The sequence below is a fragment of the Fundulus heteroclitus genome, unplaced genomic scaffold, assembly GCF_011125445.2.
Source record: "Fundulus heteroclitus isolate FHET01 unplaced genomic scaffold, MU-UCD_Fhet_4.1 scaffold_51, whole genome shotgun sequence".
NCBI lineage: Eukaryota > Metazoa > Chordata > Actinopteri > Cyprinodontiformes > Fundulidae > Fundulus > Fundulus heteroclitus.
This window is the reverse complement of record NW_023396934.1, coordinates 2,156,143-2,175,547: the sequence shown is the minus strand read 5'-3', so window position 1 is coordinate 2,175,547 and position 19,405 is coordinate 2,156,143. Positions and strand designations below refer to the sequence as shown.

The window sequence follows — 19,405 nt, the reverse complement described above, 5'->3', positions numbered from 1 at the left end:
ACCATTGTTAGTTTAGTTTAGCTAGCTAACCTAAAACCCTCTGCTTGTTGTAAACTTGCTTCATTAGTCAGGTTGCAGTGTCTTACATAAAATTGAAAGCGTCAACCAGAAATATAAATTTCACCTGTTTGTTAGACAAATTTCCTTATTTTCTTCAACCTTGGGTCATTAATTGTGTTTGTTGTTAAAGCTCTACGTTCACGCAACATTTAAACTTAATTTTTTTTTTTTTTGTTTCAGGATCTGGCTAAAACCGGAGTCGTCTGACTCTTGCTGTATGTCATGCTGCAGCAACGAGTCAAAGGATCTTGGTATTATCTTTAAAGGACAAACCTCAGTTGACAAGCCTGTGTAAGTATTCACAAATTATTTAAATGTTTTTTTCCGTCTCTGCCCTGTGATATAATTTTACATTCAGGTTGCCTTAAAATAGTAATGTCACCAGTCTGAGTTTGGGAATCATGCTAAAAGAAATTGCCCTTGTACTTTGACATTCTTAGGGATGGAAGAACTGACAATTTACTGACCATTTATTAGGCTAGTGACCAGCAGGATTGTGCTTATTAATATTTAGATTCTGACAACGTTGGTCAAACCTGTTTCATTGAACTGGCTGTAATAACTCATCATGAGCTAGCTGCTTGTTTTTTCATTGTATCTGTCTAGTTGTGTAGGGATGATTTTCACTGTTCAGATGAAACATTACATTTTTTTTCATTAATATTTTGCTAGAGTTGTGAGTTCACAAATATTTGGTTTACAACATCTATCAACAGTGATCTATCAAATCAGTGTTTTTTTTTTGTGCTAAAGTTGCATAATTCTACTTCGATTCAGGACGGCGCTGCAGAGAGACTCTCCTTGCCTTAGCTGTGTGTCGTGCAGCAATGATGCATCAAAGGAAGTTCACTTTGCCTTTAAAGGGGGATCCTTATGTACTGAAGATATGTAAGCCGTCAAGAACAGAACTTCAAAAAAAATTATAAAATCCTACACTGTTGTTATCAGAGTTAATATGCTGAGAATTATATATAAAAAACATATTAGAACATTATGGGTCGAATTGATGCCTGTTGTTACCATATGTTTTATTTCAGAATCCAGCTCCAGAGCCCAGGCTCTCATGACCCCAGCTGTGAGTCATGCAAGAGTGATGCCTCAAAGGAGATCGTCATCTTCTTTAAAAGATTTTTATCATCTCCTAAACAAACGTAAGCCATTTATAAACATTTGAGGATGTGAATTTTTAATATCACTAAAATTTATATTTTCTATCTGTGTACATTATCTCATGTCATGTATTTTTGGATGATATAATTCACATGTAAAATGAAGCTCTTTTGGTGTAATATTCTGAACCAAAATTTCTTTTGAATATCAGTGAGGATGAAGGTGAAGATTTGAATATGCCCAACATTTGAGAAAATGTTTCCTTTACTGCATCATGTTTTTTTTAGAGAGTAACATATTGCACTGAGCAAACTTCTGACTATTATCAAAAATTGATTTGTTCCTATCCTGCCAAATCAAAATTTCACACCCTTATAATCAAGATTATCCCCATCCAGTCATCAGAGCATTTGTTGCTAACCTTCAACTGACCTTTTCTTAAACTCAAATTGTTTAGCACAAAATATGTTACATTGGTTGCATATTGTGTATATTTATAGACTATGTTTTGTGTAAATGGCCATAAACTTATCGGAACAAAAATTACATAAGGTAAAAACAAACAAACAAACCCAAATATTTACCCCTCTGGGTATTTGTCGTTTTAAACTTTTCTAATTTTCCAGATTTTCCTGTCCACTACAGCTAAGATATTGACAGCCCGCATATAATCCTCCAAACATTTTTTAAATTGAATTAAAATCTCCCTAAAAATTACTTACTTTAAATATAAGAGATGCACCAGTGAGTCTTTTTGAGGCTGATAATGATATTTGGTTTTTAAATGCTTGACCTTCCAACTATAATTCTGACTGATTACTATTATTTTATTTCAAATAAAATTAATGAAATAAAATAATGGGAATCAGTCAGAATTATAGTTTCGAAATTTCGTTCTGTAATCACTCTGTACATACAAAATGACAAATAAAGTTGTCTAAGTCCAAGTCTAATGTGCTGCTGGTTCTTTGAGAGAAACAGTATCTGCTAATTTAACATAAAATGAAGGAATTACAAGATTATCCTAATTTATGGATCAAAGCACGTGTCCTTAATATTTAACAGATTTTTCTTGAGGTAAAATGAAATGCATTTCAACTCAAATGAATGATTTTATACACCCATAATGAGACTTGTTGCATTTAATTAGTAGCAAAAATAATTTGGGGGTGTTTGACCTGGTGATCACAGATTACAGCCCATCAAGTGAAAATAGTCTGATCTCTACCTGATTGGTTTGTGCATCTGTTTACAATAACCTCAACATAAAAGTTCTATTTTTTTCTTATTAATTCCTATATGTCGGATTTTTATTAAAAAAAAATTCAACATTTGCACTGCACATTTTATGTATAATATAGTTTATAAAACAGGGTATTTTTCTTTCTCCAAAGGCATAAACGGGAAAGCTCAAAGGATTTTCATCAAGAATGCACAGAAGATTTTAGAAGTCCGCGGGAGGATGGGAAGGTGTTGGAGGACGGACCATTAGAGGAGATTATAAAACGATTCTGTGACAACGTGAATGGGAAGTTGATTGATCTGCACAAAGGTAGGAAAATATTTCCTGCAAGATAAATCCTTTAAAACTTTTTTAAGACATGGAAATGTCTTAAGTATGTCCAATATCTTTGTAATGAATCATTTCTTGATTATTTTTTTTATTTTTTTTTGCTTATTCAGATGCTGCAGTTTGTCAACATGAACTTAAATCTGCTCTGAGTAAGAAGTTTCAGTGTGTGTCTGAAGGGATCGCCAAGACAGGTGACCCAACCCCTCTGAATCAGATCTACACCGACCTCTACATCACAGAGAGTGGAACCGAAGAGGTGAACGAAGAACATGAAGTTAGACACATTGAAGCAGTTTCCAGAAAACAAGTTGGAGAAGAAGTGACAATCAGACTGGAGCACCTCTTCAAAGAGTCACCTGGACAAATTTACCCAGTCAGAACAGTGATGACAAGGGGAGTGGCTGGTATTGGCAAAACGGTCCTAACGCAGAAGTTCACTCTGGACTGGGCTGAAAACAAAACCAACCAGGACATCCAGTTCATATTTCCGTTCACATTCAGGGAGCTGAATGTCTTGAAAGGGAAAAAGTTCAGCTTGGTGGAACTTGTTCACCATTTCTTTACTCAAACCAAGGAAATCCACGAGTTTAAAGAGTACCAGGTCGTATTCATCTTAGATGGTCTGGATGAGTGTCGACTTCCTCTGGACTTCCAGAAAAATGAGATCCTGACTGACGTTACAGAGTCCGCCTCAGTGGACGTGCTGCTGACAAACCTCATTAGAGGGAAGCTGCTTCCCTCCGCTCGTCTGTGGATAACCACACGACCGGCTGCGGCCAATCAGATCCCTCCTTACTGTGTTGACATGGTGACAGAAGTCAGAGGGTTTGCTGACCCACAGAAGGAGGAGTACTTCAAGAAAAGATTCAGAGATGAGGAGCTGGCCCACAAGATCATCGCCCACATCAAGACGTCCAGAACCCTCCACACCATGTGCTACATCCCAGTCTTCTGCTGGATCACTGCTACAGTTCTGGAGCATGTCTTCAAAACCAGTCAGACCAAAGAGCTGCCAAAAACCCTGACTGAGATGTACATCCACTACCTGGTGGTCCAAACCAAAGTTAAGATGGTGAAATATGATGGAGACGATGAGACGGATGAGCACTGGAGTCCAAAGAGCAGGAAGATGATGGAGTCCCTGGGAAAACTGGCATTTGATCAGCTGCAGAAGGGACACCTGGTCTTTTATGAATCAGATCTGCGAGAATGTGGAATCGGTATCAAAGAGGCTTCAGAGTACTCAGGAGTGTTCACACAGATTTTTAAAGTAGAGCGAGGGCTGTACGATGACAAGCTGTTTAGTTTTGTACATTTAAGCGTCCAGGAGTTTCTTGCTGCCCTTCATGTCCATTTGACCTTCACTAAACGGGGTGTCAATTTGTTGAAAGAAAAAAATCCCTCAAAGCTCTCCAAGTTATTCAACAAACCAAACGTCACGAGTTTTTACCACAGCGCTGTGGATGAGAGCTTACAGAGTCCAAATGGACACCTGGATTTGTTCCTTCGCTTCCTCTTGGGACTTTCACTGGAAACAAATCAGAAACTCTTACAAGGCCTGATGACGCAAACAGAAAGATGCTCACAGACAAATCAGGAAACCGTCGAGTACATCAAAGAGAAGATCAATGGGAATCTGTCTGCAGAGAAGAGCATCAATCTGTTTCACTGTCTGAATGAGCTGAACGATGGCTCTCTTCTGCAAGAGATCCAACAGTTCTTATCTTCAGGAGCACTCCTCACAGATAAGCTTTCTCCTACTCAGTGGTCAGCCCTTGTGTTCCTATTGTTATCTTCTGAAAAGACAGTTGATGTATTTGACCTGAACAGGTTTTCTGTTTCGGAAGAGGTTCTTCTTAGGCTGCTGCCAGTGGTAAAGGCCTCAAAGAAAGTTGTGTAAGTACACTTTTCATTTGGATATCATCTACATTATGGGTGAAAGTTTTGCAAAAATAAGTGTCTCCTCAGTTGATTTTATTTTTCACACTTTGTTTTCAGACTGACTTTCTGTGTCCTTTCACAAAGAAGCCTCGAAGCTCTGTCCTCAGCTCTCAGCACCAAGTCCTCTTCCTTGAGAGAGCTGGATCTTAGCAATAACAATCTACAAGATTCAGGAATGAAACTGATTGCTGATGGACTGAAGAGTCCAAACTGCACACTGAAAACTATTAGGTGAGATAAATATATTTAGAACCTATCCAGCAGAAACCAAATACTAAACACCTGTTGCATATAGTGAGTATTTTATTTGCTTTCTATTTTAATGTTTAAATTTCAATTATTAGACTATTATTGTTGGAAAACAGTATTTTTTGCTGTACCTGTAGAGATCACATTGTTGTGACTATGACTGAAAATCTTTCAGTATTTCTACAAAAAAAAGTATTTAGACTGATTTTGACCAAACTATCTTGTGAATCATTAAATTATATTCTGCAGTTCATCTATATGTTATATAGTAACCCCCATATGTAACTCTAAAACTTATAAATGTCTGAAGCATATTTTTGTTTTATTTTGGTGACTTCTGAGGTATATTAGCGTAGAATAGAGCAGAAAAATCCTTTATTGTCCCACATTCACAAGAAGATTCAGGTGTACCAGCAGCAAAGGGAAAGGAAAATTAAAGCATGCAGATGCACACAAAAGTTAAAAATATAAAAACAAAGAAATAGGAATAAGAGAACAGTAAGGGTAAATATGCAACACAATAAAAATACTGTCATTTAAAATGGCACACTCGGACAAAAGAAATGTGCAACTGAGTTGGGTTATTTAAAAAAAATACTAAATGTGCATGGATATTTGTTTATAAGAACAACAGAACATTTAAAAGAAATAAAAAAAACTTTGCAATTAACATCCCAACACTTTTTGAGCTCGTTGGGAACAGTGATGGCTATAAAGTCCAACAGCTAAGTTCAAATGTTTCACTCTGACAACTTTTGGGAAAAATATTTAATCTTCCAGGAGGTTAAACGCACAAGACAAAAAAAAACATACATTAGAATAATTGTATCTGATGAAAAACTGTTTTGTTTTTCATTTTCTTCAGGACGAGTGGCTGTTCCCTCTCAGAGAGAAGTATTGACCTCTTATGTCCAGTTCTCAGCAGCAGGCTCTCTTGTCTGAGAGAGCTGGACCTGAGCAACAACATCCTTCAAGATTCAGCAGTTAATAAGTTGTCTGATGGACTGAGGCATCCTCTTTGCCAACTGGAAACTCTCAGGTCAGAATGGGGTAAAGTAATATTTGATCCTCAAGCAGAATGCTCTGAATATACAAACTTACTTAAACATTATATTGGAATCACTTTGACATGCTTAAGTCAAATTAGTAGAATGTCCTAATGCTACTTCTCTTTTTAAAGTTATGCGGAACAGAATAATAACTGAATAGTAAAGTGGGGATATTTAAATAATTATAATTTAGTATTTAGAGATTTTTGGACAGTGATATTTTTTGGACAATAATATTTTGTTTCTTTTATAATTTTTTGTCTCCCAAAGATTGAATCTTTGTTGCCTCTCAGCGACAAGCTGTAAAGCCTTGTCTGCAGTTCTCAGCTCTGAGTCCACTAGCCTTAAAGAGCTGGACCTAAATAACAATAACCTGGAGGATTCAGGAGTGAAGCTGCTGTCGGCTGGACTGGGGAGTTCATACTGTAAGCTAGAAACTCTGAGGTAAGCCCTGACTAATGAGCTCAGTGTAAGATTGTTGGATGCACAGTGTTTGTTTCCAGTTGAATTCTGACTCAAAGCAAGTCAAAAAAGAGCCTGTTGGGATCTTCTTCTGAAGCATCTCCCTTCTTCCTCCTCCATATAATCCATATTTCTTTATCGCCAGCTTCACAGGTAACTTTGCAGCTTCAGTAACTTGGTTCTCTGTCATTCAATATTGCAATCATGCTTCACAGAGCTTTGGAACCATTGTCTAAATGTGGTTTTGTTTTTGCCAAGCTGATTGAAGAAGGTCCAAGCAGCTCAGAGTCCATTGTTGAAAAAACAAAGAACTGAGCTCTGGAAGGTTCTTTAGGATCACCTTCAAAATTAAAAATGTGTTTTTAAGTTTCTAATTTTTTTTTTATATATCAGCCCATTACACTGAGTGATGTACACTCAATATATTTAATAAAAACCCTAAATGATATTCCATTAGTAAATTACAAGTGGACCCATAAAGCAAGTTCTGCTGAAGACTTAACACAATCTTTGGTCACCTCTGCTGCAAGTGTGTTTTGGCATTGTGACTCCTTTTAGCTTTGTGTTAGTTTTACCCTAATATTTTACTTTTTACATATTTCTTAAGTGGTTGTCTTTGCTGAGGACATGTTTAGGAGGCAATTGTTCTCAAGACATCCAATACCCAATGCAAAAGAGGAAAGAAATAGAAAATGCATAACATGTGAAAATGAACATAAAACTTTTTCTTGAAGCTGCTTAGATTAAAAACTTAATGAATCTGTCTGGATGACTTCATAGAACTGACTTTGAAAGTGTCTTGAGATGACGTGTTGTGAACTGGCAATATATAAATAAAACTGAACTGAATTTAATTGAAAATTAAATTGAACATTACATATTACAACAAACTTCAATAACTTTTGTTGGGCTTTTATGTGATAGAGCAACATAAAGTTGTATATAGTCGTGATTTGCAAATAAATGTATTTATTTATAATTTTTTTTAATAGTCTAAAAAGTGAGAAGGATTTTGAATATATTGCCCAGTCATTTTTGTTTAGTACTTGAGAGCAATTTGTTTGCACTGGGGTTGCATTTCAGGATGCTGGAGTTAGGGGCTAAATGCAAACTCGTGCCCCACCTTTTAGGATGCTATTTGTAAAAAAGAAGAGTGTAACATGCATTTGAATCCCCCACTCACTATGTTCTGAAAATGCAGACAGCTTTTCCCAGCATCTGAAAAAAAGTAAAAAAAAAAAAAAAAATGTGCAACCACTTTACTGACCAGAGTCTTCAGTTGTAAGATTTCGATCATTTCTACCGTCCTGTATTATAGTCACATTACATTATTGTCTGTGTGCAGGCTGTCTGGCTGTCTAGTCACAGGAGAAGGTTTTGCTTCTCTGGCATCAGCCTTGAAATCCAACCCATCCCACCTGAGAGATCTGGATCTGAGCTACAACTGTCCAGGGGACCTTGGTGTCAAACTTCTATCTGCTAATCTGAAGGATCCACAATCCAGACTTGAAATTCTCAGGTATGGAAAAGGCACAGACAGTTTTGTTGTGCTGCAAAGAAGAAAAGTTGTTTAAGCATTGTGGGAAATAAAGGAGCACTAACATTTTCTTCCCTTCAAAATGTCTTTAGAACAGACCCAGCTGGAGTTGAGTGGTTAAGACCAGGACTAAGGAAATGTAAGTGTATTTTTTTTTTTATTATTATTAAGTTACATTTTATCTACCTTTTACTGATTTATGTCTAATGAACAAGCTTCATGCTCTTTTATTTAAGGAAATCCATTAATAGTTTGTTTCCAGGTATATGATTTTTATGGGACTGTAATATCATATGAGAGATCAGAAACTGAGACCTAAATTAACAAACCGGAGTAAAGCCAGATTCTGTGACTCTATAGAAAGTTACAACAAGCTCATATAGACAATTCGGTGTCCGGCCCTTGTTTATGGTGTACATAAGCATTATTTTGTCCCACTGTTTTAAGTTCTTAATTTTCGTTGTCAGATTTGTCAGCAATTTTCTTCCCAGACAGTAAATACCCATTTAGGCACATATGAACAAAGTATTTCTTTCCATTTTCTGTGTTCATTTCATGCATATTTTAGTCCCTCATCAGGCAGCTGAGGGACGCATACCCAAGCAGAGAAAATAGAGCAATAACATCAGTACTCATAGAGGCTGTGTGGTGTAGGAAGAACTAGGTGAAAATATGAACTTTATGATAGAAATGGCGAACCGTCTTTGTCAACATGCTGCAGTGTATTAAAAGACTGAACAGACCACCTCCATGAACGACCGTGCCTCTTTAGATATCTCTTTCTGAGATGCATTATCAGGATTTCCTCCACTGTGGCCATGTTTGCTGTTGTCTGAAGCATTCCTCTAAATTCAAAAGCTTATCCTGAACTGCCCTCTAGTGGCCACATTGCAAAAAAAAAAATCATGGCAACTTCAAAAATTGCAAGCATTTAGGGTAGTGACACGACATTAAAAACAACTAAACTTATTTACGCGTGTAAAGGGAGCATAAATGGGGCTAAAAGGAAGTTTCAGATAGGGATTAATTTGTGGACTATAACAGTGGTTTAAGAACATGTAGCTAGAATTAGGGGTGTCCCAATGCCACATTTTTCCAGACTGAGTACAAGTACTTCAGTTTAGATTCTTGCCGATTCCTAGTACTGATTCTGAGGGCTTAATAAATTGGTATTTAGAGATTACACATAACTTAACAATATCATTGACCACTGAAAACTTGATCATCAAAGGCGATTAATTCGGTTAGAGCGTCAGTTATCTTTTCTCTTCTTTTTCTCTTGGAGGGCCAGCAAACAACCTCTTGGTGTATAGCACCACTACTGGGTATAAAGTGGCATTTAGCCTTTGAATTGCAGTGTAGCCCAGCCCAGGAGGAAAACTGGTATCGGTTCAGAGTATCGGCTTGCTCTTACAAGTATGAGTACTTGATGCTGGTATCGGGACACCACTAGGTAGAGCCTAGAACAAGACACAGTTGCCAAAGATAGACTTGCTTGCAATTCAAAGCTGCTGCCAGAGAAGCAAAGACTACAGACTGCATGAACACAGAATAACAAATTAATGTAAGGATGCTGTAGACGTGTAGAGAAACAGCTCAAGCTACAGGGGAAGCAAGTGGCTGTTGAAATGTAAAGGTACCATAAAGATTATCTTGGTGTTTCCAGTAATGGGAGGATATTTGTCAATGCTGCACCACTATGGTAATTATTAGGACCACTTGTTCTGAATTTTTACAGTGAATCACAGGACTTACTAATTTAAATTTATTTTCTGTTGTTTTACCCTTCAGATTGCTGTAAACTCACAGTCGACACAAACACAGTGAACCGAAACGTGAAACTTTCAGACAACAACACAGAGGCATCGTATGTGGCGGAGGCTCAGTCCTACCCTGATCATCCAGACAGGTTTGACAAGAACCATCAGATGATGTGTTCAGACGGTCTGACGGGTCGCTGTTACTGGGAGGTCAAGCTCATGGGAGGTGTTCATGTCTCAGTGAGTTACAAAGGAATCACCAGGAGAGGAGAAGGAAACCATGGTTGGTTTGGTGGGAACGACCAATCCTGGACTCTGTTCTATGACGGCATATCTTACTCCATATGGCACAATAAGAGAGGAATATCGATTCCTTACACCACTGGGACCACATCCTCTTCTTCTTGCCACAGAATAGCAGTGTATCTGGACTGGCCAGCTGGAACTCTGTCCTTCTACAGAGTTTCCTCGGACACACTGATCCATATCCACACATTTCACACCACATTCACTGAACCTCTTTTTCCGGGATTTGGTTTGTGGTCTTGGGTGAGTGTTCCTCGGGATTCATCGGTGAGTCTCATCTCATTGTAAAAGCAATCCAGTCTCTGAGCAAAATGAAACGGAGACGTACCAAGTTGGCACTTGAGATGTGCACTTAAATGGCAGCTATTCCATGTTGATGACAGAACTTATTTGCAACATAATCAATATGAAAGTACTTGCTGTCTTTGATCTTCAGTTTACGCAGCAGATACAACAGAAGAAATCAGAAAAGACATATCTTTAAGTCTTTTTTTTAAGTCTTTTTTTCCCCACACTTAAATGTTCCATATCTTCAAACAAATTGAAATATATATGCTGTGTGAAATATAAAATACAGTTTTGAAATAAGACGGGGGGAGGGTGTATGTTAACAAACCTGGATCTGTGAAAAAAAAATAAAACACAATTAACTGGGATTAACCACAGTGTTTGGAGAGATGAGTTAAATTTCATTAGGCTTGGTCAGGCATAATTTCTGCCACGCCTGTCTGACTATATGAAGTTGGCTAAAAGAAGTTGGCTAAAAAACAATTCATCGTGCCGTCAAACATGTAAAGCAATTCTACAACTGATGAGGAATAAAATCATTGACATGGATTTGTCAGCAAAGGGGTTACAGAGCCATTTCTAAGGCCATTATTCACAAATGAATGAAATGGAACAATGGTGAACTACAAAACTACCAGTATAACCCCAAAGGTGCATTTGAAAACTAATCCGATATGTCGAGAGAGAAAAAAAATTAGAACAACATCTCGCACCTGTTTTATGGTGTGACCTTGTCAAAGCTTGGAGTTAAATCCACTTTTGCTGCTGAGGCATGACCCTAAAAAGGCCATTCATGCTCCAATAGACTGTAAAGTGTCCGAATTAAAGTAATTCTGCAGAGTGGGCCAAAGTTCCTCCACAGTCATTTAAAAGATAAATTATCAGTTGACGGCAGCTGTTGCTGCCCAGAGTGGCACTACTAGTAATGATGTTTGGGCAGAAGTGACTTTTTCACTGAGATCCAGGTTGGTTCAGACAGCGTTTGTTTCTCCCCTTTAATAAAATAAATTATTTGTAAACAGCATTTTCTATTTAGTCAGGTTAACTTTGGTTTGAATGAAATTAGTTGTATGACCTGAAACATTTAAGTGTGATAGAAAAGCAAAAAGTGTATATAGGAAATGTGTTTTCATACTACAGCAGTACATAATAAAATAGTGTCATCAACAAGTTACATGTCTGAATAAAACCCGACACAGAAAGCGGTAATAATGACAATCAAACAGTCTCCTCGAGTTTTTTTGTGTCCAAACACAAAAAAGGAAGAGGAATTTAGAAAATCGGAGCTGACTTGTTACACAAAGAAACCGTCATCTTCTAGTACGTTAATCTCCTTTTCTGGGGGTACACTTGTTTGTAATTTGTACACACGAGAAGCACTTTGAATCAGGTGTTAAAGACATGACCAAAAAAATAACTTTAGATGTGACATGCTTATTCATGCATTTATTTATTTTATTTTTGGTTAAAGGCTCCTTAACTGCATATAATGGTAAAACACGATAAGCAACCCCAAGCAAATGATAGAAATTTTAAATTTTAAAAATGCATTTTTCAGGGAGATGTTTTGACATTGCTGTACATGATCTCTGTTTCCTTTTTATCATTTAATGCCATCAGACATAATAAGTTGTGGAAGTTTCAAAAACTTTACCATAATTTGAAATTGTCAGTCAAATGATTCCCATCCCCAGTTAGATACTTTTTTCTAATTGTTGTTTTTGCCTAATGTATTATGTCACAAAATAACCTGTTGGTCTAATTGTATTCAGTTTTGTTGCCTAATGTATTCTTTCACAAATATGTGAATATGCTTGTCCAACAGTGTCTTATTTATTTGGGTCATTTCTTTATTCTTTAGTAAGCTGTTATTCATTTTCCTGTCTATTTTATATTTAATTACTGTTTTATTAACTTTTGTATATGCCATCGGTTTTGCATGCCATTTCTGTTACAGTTCGTGAATGTATTTACTCAGTGATTTTATTTACTTAGCTCCACACTGTCACTTTACCTTGAGTTTTTAAGCTGGTTTATGCCTCTCAAGTTTGTTTTTGATTTTTATTTGAAGTTTATTTATCTCCCTTGGTTGCATGTATCTAGGTCTTATATTTCTTTAAGTTCTGAAAGTTATTAAAAAGTTGCACCTAATTTTACCTGTTTTATTCTGTCAGTATTGTTTTCACTCCTTTACTGCTAGTGACGCACTGACATTTATTATTTATTACAGTATCTTCCTACAAGCCTCTCAAGAAAGCTTACTCCTGACATCTTATTAGACTACCTTTTTCACACTCAGCTTTTCAGCTCCACCCAGAAATTGTCCTTTAGAGCGAGATCAGAGCCTTGTGATTGCCACTCTGAAACGTTGGCTTTGTTTTCCCCCTGGCTCATTGTTCATTGGGAAGACACATTGGTGCCCAAGCTTTAGCTTCCTGCCGGATTCCTTGAGGCGTCACTTTAATCTTTCCACTGGGGTGTGAACTGCGTCAGCATCTCCTGCAACAAAACACCCTCACATGATACTGCCACAACCGTACTTCACAGTTAAAATGATGTCAGGCTTACAAGTTTCCCCATTTTCCTCTGAATGTACCCAGAGTCATTGTGGCCAAATATTTATTTCAGTTTAGTTCCATCAGATCACAGGACACGCCTCCAAACGTTTCGAAACTGTAATCGGGTTTTGTTTCTTTTGGAATAATGTAAAACTGGCCTGTTTCATTAGTTTAATTTTATAAAATGTTTGTAAAATTTTCATTTAATTATCATCAAATCTTTATTTATTTCTACTTTAGTTTCAAGTTATTTTAGTGACCATTGTGGGATGTTCTTTGATTGGCAGAGGGGTACCAACAATTTTGACCATGACTGTATTGTGTATGTAAACTTCTGGTTTCAATATATACAGTCATCTATAGTTATAGTAAAAGGGAAGAATGTTAAATTCTAGGACTCTAGTGTAAAGCTAACAATTTTTGGATTCATCTTTAAAATCGGTACAGTAGTTTGTGCATATTTTTGTACACTTTAGATTAATTTTGAATAATTTCACAACATGGTGAAGATTAGATTATGGATAATTTACAAATAAAAACATTTGAATTGAAAGAGGAGTGTACTTATTTCAAAATGCGGTGGAAGGTTTTGTGGTTACTTGAGGTCTTCACTAGATGGCAGTACAAGCTATTATTCAGTTTCAGGTCTTTCAAAGTCAAGAATAGTTAGACCACAGGGTTGTACTTGTTGACAAGCTTGTAAAGTTTTTTTTTTTTATTTCTACCTTTCACACTTGAGTTTTACTCTCTAAAGTGTTATTAGTTAAAATTAGGATGGATACTGGCAAGTGCCTGATGTTTAAACAAGAAAATGTTGATATCTTCATGTTTCAAAGTATTGAGCTAAGCAGTACAGAGAAGTTAAAGGGTAAATTATATAAATCAGTCTCATAATGAAATTTACAATTAATCTACTCACTGAGGCAAAAGAAAGTAACAAATATGACTTGAATCTAAAGGTGAACAACACCAATCTGACTGAATACTGTAAGATAAAATTTAAATGATTTTGAAATGGGCAGTCAAAATGTTATCTACTCTGATTACAATTATAAAGTTTATCAACTTTGTCAGACTCTAAGAAGTCTAAAGGAAGGGGGGGGGGTTCTAGTTTTACTTTTATTCTGTAAAGCAAGAATGGAAACAAGGGAATGAAATGATGATTCGGAACCAGCCCAATCTGTCTACTTAACCAGTTTTGAGCTCTATACTTTATATTGATCCAAGCTGTTCCGTAGACTCAGAACCAAGTGGACCTCTGAGGTCTGTGGTTCCAACCTGCTGTCTCTTGGTTCAGTTGGCAGAGAAACAGCCTCAGGATGCTCTAAGGCAGGCAGGTCTCTTCTGGTAAAGGTTGTCTGACTGCTGTATGATCCGATCTTTGGACCTTGCTGCAGCAGACATGTTCACAAGTATTTTTTTTTCTACAACTGAGTCACGTTTAAAGTCTTTGAGGGTCAACTCTTAAAATCTCAATTCTTTTATTCCAATTCAAGTCGCAAATAACAACTGAAACATTTTCTCATAAAATCTAGTGCACCTCCAAAGTTGCACTGTCCATTCGTGTAATGCTTTTCTTTAGGTCTAGAAATTACCACATGAGCAATGTAATATTAGCTCCCTTAGAAATATTAATAGACATTTATGCTTTAAGAAACAAAATAGAAATTGAAACTTGTTAATGTACCTTTTAAGTTCTTAATTTTTGTTTCAGCCTAATAAAGGTGTGGAAATTTAGAGCCCCAGTGTGTAAGATTTACACTCATTGGTTCTCGAAATTAGTCACAAATGACCTCACTGTTAAGCACATAACTACTACAGCAGCCGCGGAGTGTCATAAATGTGACAATCTCAACAAGTACGTCCTCCATGTATTTGGTACCAAGCTACTGCTAATAGCTGCGGTCATCGTGTGAAATGGTTTTTGGTGACCTGCAGATTCAGAGATCATCTGATGGAGGGAGATGATGAACAAACTAGCCATCTCTGCCTGGAAAACAGAGTAGTTGCGAGATTACACAGCCCTGTTTCAAGCATAACTTCAAAATAAACTTCACTGTTATATTGAACTAACTTACCCATCCACCAGATAGCCTGCAACCTGTACATCCATTTTGAAGCCCCTCTCCGTCATAAGTTGTTTCCACCTGGTAATAGCTACACCAATGTAGACTCTCATTTTCTCCCAGTTATTAGTTATTTTTCTTTTCTTGGTTACTTTACTCTCGCTGGGCAAAGAGTATGGATGGTCCTCCATTTCAACAGAAAACAGTAAATAGTATGATCTATGGTCATCTTTGCTTGTTTTATACTCCTCCACCGACAACACGTCTTCATATACAAGGTCAAATGCTTAAAGTTTGTCCCCTTTTGGCCACTCTAATTAATAATGGTGACACAACATGGTGTCTTCCTTTGGGTGCACCACCACATATGTATTTATAAAATACTCATTCTAAGCTATGAGAATGCTTTCATTTTTTATGTGATTGTTTGACTTTGGCAGAATATGTATTTATGAATGCAAGACTTGATTTTTCCTAATAAAAAGCCAAATTAGATACACACTGTCCCTTTAAGGTGTAACTTACAAGACAAGGTGTAGTGAGGAAATACACAAGTTTTAAAATTTCAAAAGAGAAACGGGGTGCGTTTATTTTGATAATCAGATAAATGGAATATAAAACATTTTTATTTTACATTCTTGACCAGAAGTGTCCTTGTAATGCTACAGCTAGCTTAACAGCAAGAGACCTGTCAGAGGTAAATGATGCTTGTTTTGGTCTGAAGTCATCCAAAGTATTTACTTACAGCATTTAGTTGTAGAAACCTTCATGTGTTCATTGCTATTACATGATTGATAGCCTGCTGCATCTTTTCGACTTCTCTGTCTTTCATCTTGTCTCTCATTTACTTCCTCCTTCTATTTTCTCCATACTTGGGATTTTTTAGTGTCCCTCCTTAAAACAGGTTCTACCTGAAATTCCTGCCGGAGAAGACTAACGCTGATGCAAATTCCCACCGATTAATAAACTATAAAATACATTGTTATATGTGATAATTTGAAATATTGCCTTCTCAGAAAGCAAGTGTGCTGCTCTAACCACTAGAGCTTTTAATTTATGAAAGTCTCAATTTATTATACAATGAATTGATTAAATTGTCAGATCTGATTAAAATATAAGGTAAAATTCTACTTAATTTTTTTTATTGCTTCCTCTGCTAAAGAATATTTTGCCATTAAAATTAAAATGCTGCTGTGTCTTACTGAAGTAAACCTAACAATTGATTGGTTACCCTAGACAACAGCTTAACTGCAGACCATTCATCTTTTCTGTATAATTTTTTATCTTCCAGTGATTTTGATTTATGTTATGGTAAAATATAATTAAAATATGATCGATTATATTTATGAAAAATTACTAAAGTAAAAAGAATTCATACCTTTATTTTTTATATAAAGATAGACTAATTTATTTGATGGATGGATCTCCAGCTGTATTGAAATTTCCACATGCATAAATATACATTTTGGGTTTGTTTTAATTTTTGAACTCTGGCACTTGGGGCTTTCCATAGTGCTTGGTGGTCAAAATCATTTGCATTTTAAGCTACTGCTTGTCAGATATGTCTGGATCTAAGCTCCAAATAAACTGGATCACACATTCCTTTAGGTGTTGAGACTCTGCCGTGGTGTCTTCATTGCAATCATCTCCTGCCCGGTTCCTGCATGCAGCAGTGAGGACACACCTAGTCGTGACGTCAATCTAGAGCAAGTTATAAAACAGCATTCTTCCAGTCTCTAAGTATTACCTGACAAACCTGTTCTCCCACTACTGCACTTATAAAGAAAAATAAATGGACAAAGTTTTCATGTAACTTAAATTTTTCTTCACAGTTATTTGAGAGTAAAAAGTTGTTGCCTCCCTAAAATTAAAGTTTAAATAGGAAAAAAAAATTAAACCTTGTTGCTGACAATAGTGGAATGACTGACCAGGAAGGTAAAAATCCTAAGATATGACTAGCTTAACAATAAAGCTCCTCCTACTCTTACGTTTGAACCTTTTTGTTATGTACAACAAAAAGTTCCTCTCCTGGTTTATCTTCTTGCGTAGGACAGTGGAGAGTGTTTAACTTCAGTTTTCTGGGTTGAGATGCAAGTTGTCTTTTACAACACAAGTTTCCTGGATTAAGCCTGGATGTGGTAAGTTTATATACTGTAACATTTTATGAGTGGATTTTTTTTGTAAAGTTTACAAAAACAAACAAACAGGGGAATGGCACTGAAAGCATTTGTATGTAAAACATTGTCTTGTTTGGACCTCACTATGTGTAACAGAAAGTATAAATGTAGTTGCTGGCTTGGAAATCATTTCAGTCTGACCCTGTTTTCACTTTTTGTGCAAAATGAAAGTTTTTGGTTCAACTTCATGTGAACATTTTTTTTTTTGAGGGACTAATAAGGCTGAATGTTGTTGAAAGCAAAACCAAAGTGGTATATCACAACCACTCTCCAAAGTGGTTGTGATATACCACAAACCAAAGGCAAACCGGTAGATCACACTTTTTATGAATTTTCAAGCAAATGTAAGATATCAGTCAATCATTAATGTACTGTTTTGCAGAACTACCATATAAGTTTGTTTTATTACTCAGCATCTTTTAATTGCAAATCATAAAACTTGGTAACTTTGAACTTCACGAATGGTGACTGAAAATTCCTGATAACACAGAAATGTAAATTTTTTGTACGTTTATTAGCATTTATTTTAACAAAAAAGTCTGTGCTCATATTTAGAAAACATCTAAAATTTAACAGTAAGACAATCCACTGTAATTAGGGATTATGTAAAGATCTGAAAAAAAATCTCTCTCTCCCTCTCTCTCTCTCTCTCTCTCTCTCTCTCTCTCTCTCTCTCTCTCTCTATATATATATATATATATATATATATATATATATATATATATATATATATATATATATATATAGAGAGAGAGAGAGAGAGGTTTTTATCTTTCTCTTCTGTTGTTGCTTTACAGCTTTATACTTCTATAAAAATACCATGATTTAAATGTATTTATTTATTGATTTATTGACATATTATATAGTTCACTCTAGTAATTAAGTCCTTCATATAAATCAGAGATTGAAAAGCAGCAGTAGCTATATAATCCAATACGGTCACTTCACTAAAGCCTCATTTTTGATTATTTGAATTTAAAATCTAATTAACCAAAACTGTGTTTCATAGTCCAATGGATTAATGTTAAAGATTTTTTTTAAGGTGCTAAATCTTAAGAACACATAGAGCAGAATCATTTGTTGTTCTTATTCTGTATGTAGGAAAAAAGTGTTTTAGCTTTGCTCTGCATTCTCCACTGATGAAAGTAGAAACTATCTGGAAGTCAAATTGAAATCAACATCACCACCTTAAGGTAATGAGGTCAACTCAGAATTGGCAGACAACTTGAACAAAAACACACAAACAAAATTGTAAGATAAGTGTGTTTACGTAACTTGTAAATATAAGTAAAGTTTCATAAACTAATATACTGTTTTCTTGGTTTTTAGATTTTGCCATGAGTCAGGGTAAGGATAAAGAAGAGGGAGGAACCTTTTGTGAGGAACCTGCGATCCAAAGAGCAGCTAAAGGGTGAAGATGACTCTGCTAGTTAAATATATTCTCAGTGAACAATTTTTGTGTTGTTTTAAGGTCCAAAAAGGATGCAGATGTCATTCTGTGGTAAAAATCAAACTTGAACTGAACCTGCATCTAGCTCACCACTGAGGGTGATCAACCAATGGATTTGGTTCACTTGAAAAAAAAAAAAGACATTGTAGGGAAATTAAAATGAAAAATTAATTTATCTCCAGTACAAGTTTTTAAATCAAAAGCTTGAACACACATTTAACCATTATATGTGTTATATAACATTCAACTTCAAGCCTATATGTGTTGTTTTTTTAAATTCAGGATTCACCAACAACTACACTCTACTTCCTCTACATTCAGCTGCAACTCCTGGAGGACGAACCAGTCAAAAAATATTTTTACAACATTTTGTACTGAATCTCAAGATGATCAGAGGTAAAATGTCAGAAAAGTGTCCTAGAATTGCATTTAGATGTATTTACTGCAAAGCTCTCTGACTGTGACTTGCTTGAATTCCTGCAAAATATCCTTTATAAAACAGAAATAATATCTGTAGCATTTAACATATTAAAACCTTTATGACCTCATAATGTTATGTTCTAAATATGTCTGAATGTCTGTCAATATGTGTCAAATGATCTCATGTATAAATTATCCTGTGGTAATTTACCCATGACATTAAATAGTGATTATCATGTTAAACTTTACTTATTTGAATGATAGCATGTTTGAAACCTTGAATTTGAAGACAGCTCTGGTCTGTGTTTTTTTTTTTTTATCTACAAATATAGTTTGTGTAAAATGTTGGTCACTCACTAGCACCCAAGACCCTTTTTAAAAAAACTTTGGGATACTTTT

The 19,405-nt window shown here is 35.9% G+C and overlaps 1 protein-coding gene and 1 long non-coding RNA gene across 3 annotated transcripts; both read left to right on the top strand.

The window, feature by feature from the left end:
• Nucleotides 1-246: 246 nt before the first annotated feature.
• LOC118560898 (NACHT, LRR and PYD domains-containing protein 12-like) lies at nt 247-10,795 on the top strand. Of its 2 annotated transcripts, XM_036132458.1 has the most exons (11): nt 247-351; nt 838-948; nt 1,098-1,211; nt 2,565-2,722; nt 2,854-4,639; nt 4,742-4,915; nt 5,799-5,972; nt 6,253-6,426; nt 7,790-7,963; nt 8,074-8,120; nt 9,773-10,795. In XM_036132458.1, exons 1-11 carry the CDS (start codon nt 278-280, stop codon nt 10,333-10,335), a joined length of 3,549 nt encoding a protein of 1,182 aa, XP_035988351.1. In that variant the 5' UTR covers nt 247-277; the 3' UTR covers nt 10,336-10,795. The 2 variants fall into 2 exon arrangements, with proteins under 2 accessions (XP_035988351.1, XP_035988353.1); XM_036132460.1 differs by lacking the exon at nt 838-948.
• A 6,217-nt stretch (nt 10,796-17,012) lies between these two features.
• Nucleotides 17,013-18,945, top strand: LOC118560899. The gene is made up of 3 exons (XR_004929678.1): nt 17,013-17,097; nt 18,466-18,547; nt 18,869-18,945. It is a non-coding gene; the product is annotated as an uncharacterized LOC118560899 (long non-coding RNA).
• Nucleotides 18,946-19,405: the final 460 nt, after the last annotated feature.

What these genes read in the sequence shown, in the direction of transcription:
- LOC118560898 (XM_036132458.1), top strand. Translation starts at nt 278, where the DNA reads ATGTCATGCTGCAGCAACGAGTCAAAGGATCTTGGTATTATCTTTAAA. An exon ending in TCCTTATGTACTGAAGATAT is followed by an intron (nt 949 to 1,097) that starts GTAAGCCGTCAA and finishes GTTTTATTTCAG; the next exon opens with AATCCAGCTCCAGAGCCCAG. An exon ending in AAGACCAGGACTAAGGAAAT is followed by an intron (nt 8,121 to 9,772) that starts GTAAGTGTATTT and finishes TTTACCCTTCAG; the next exon opens with ATTGCTGTAAACTCACAGTC.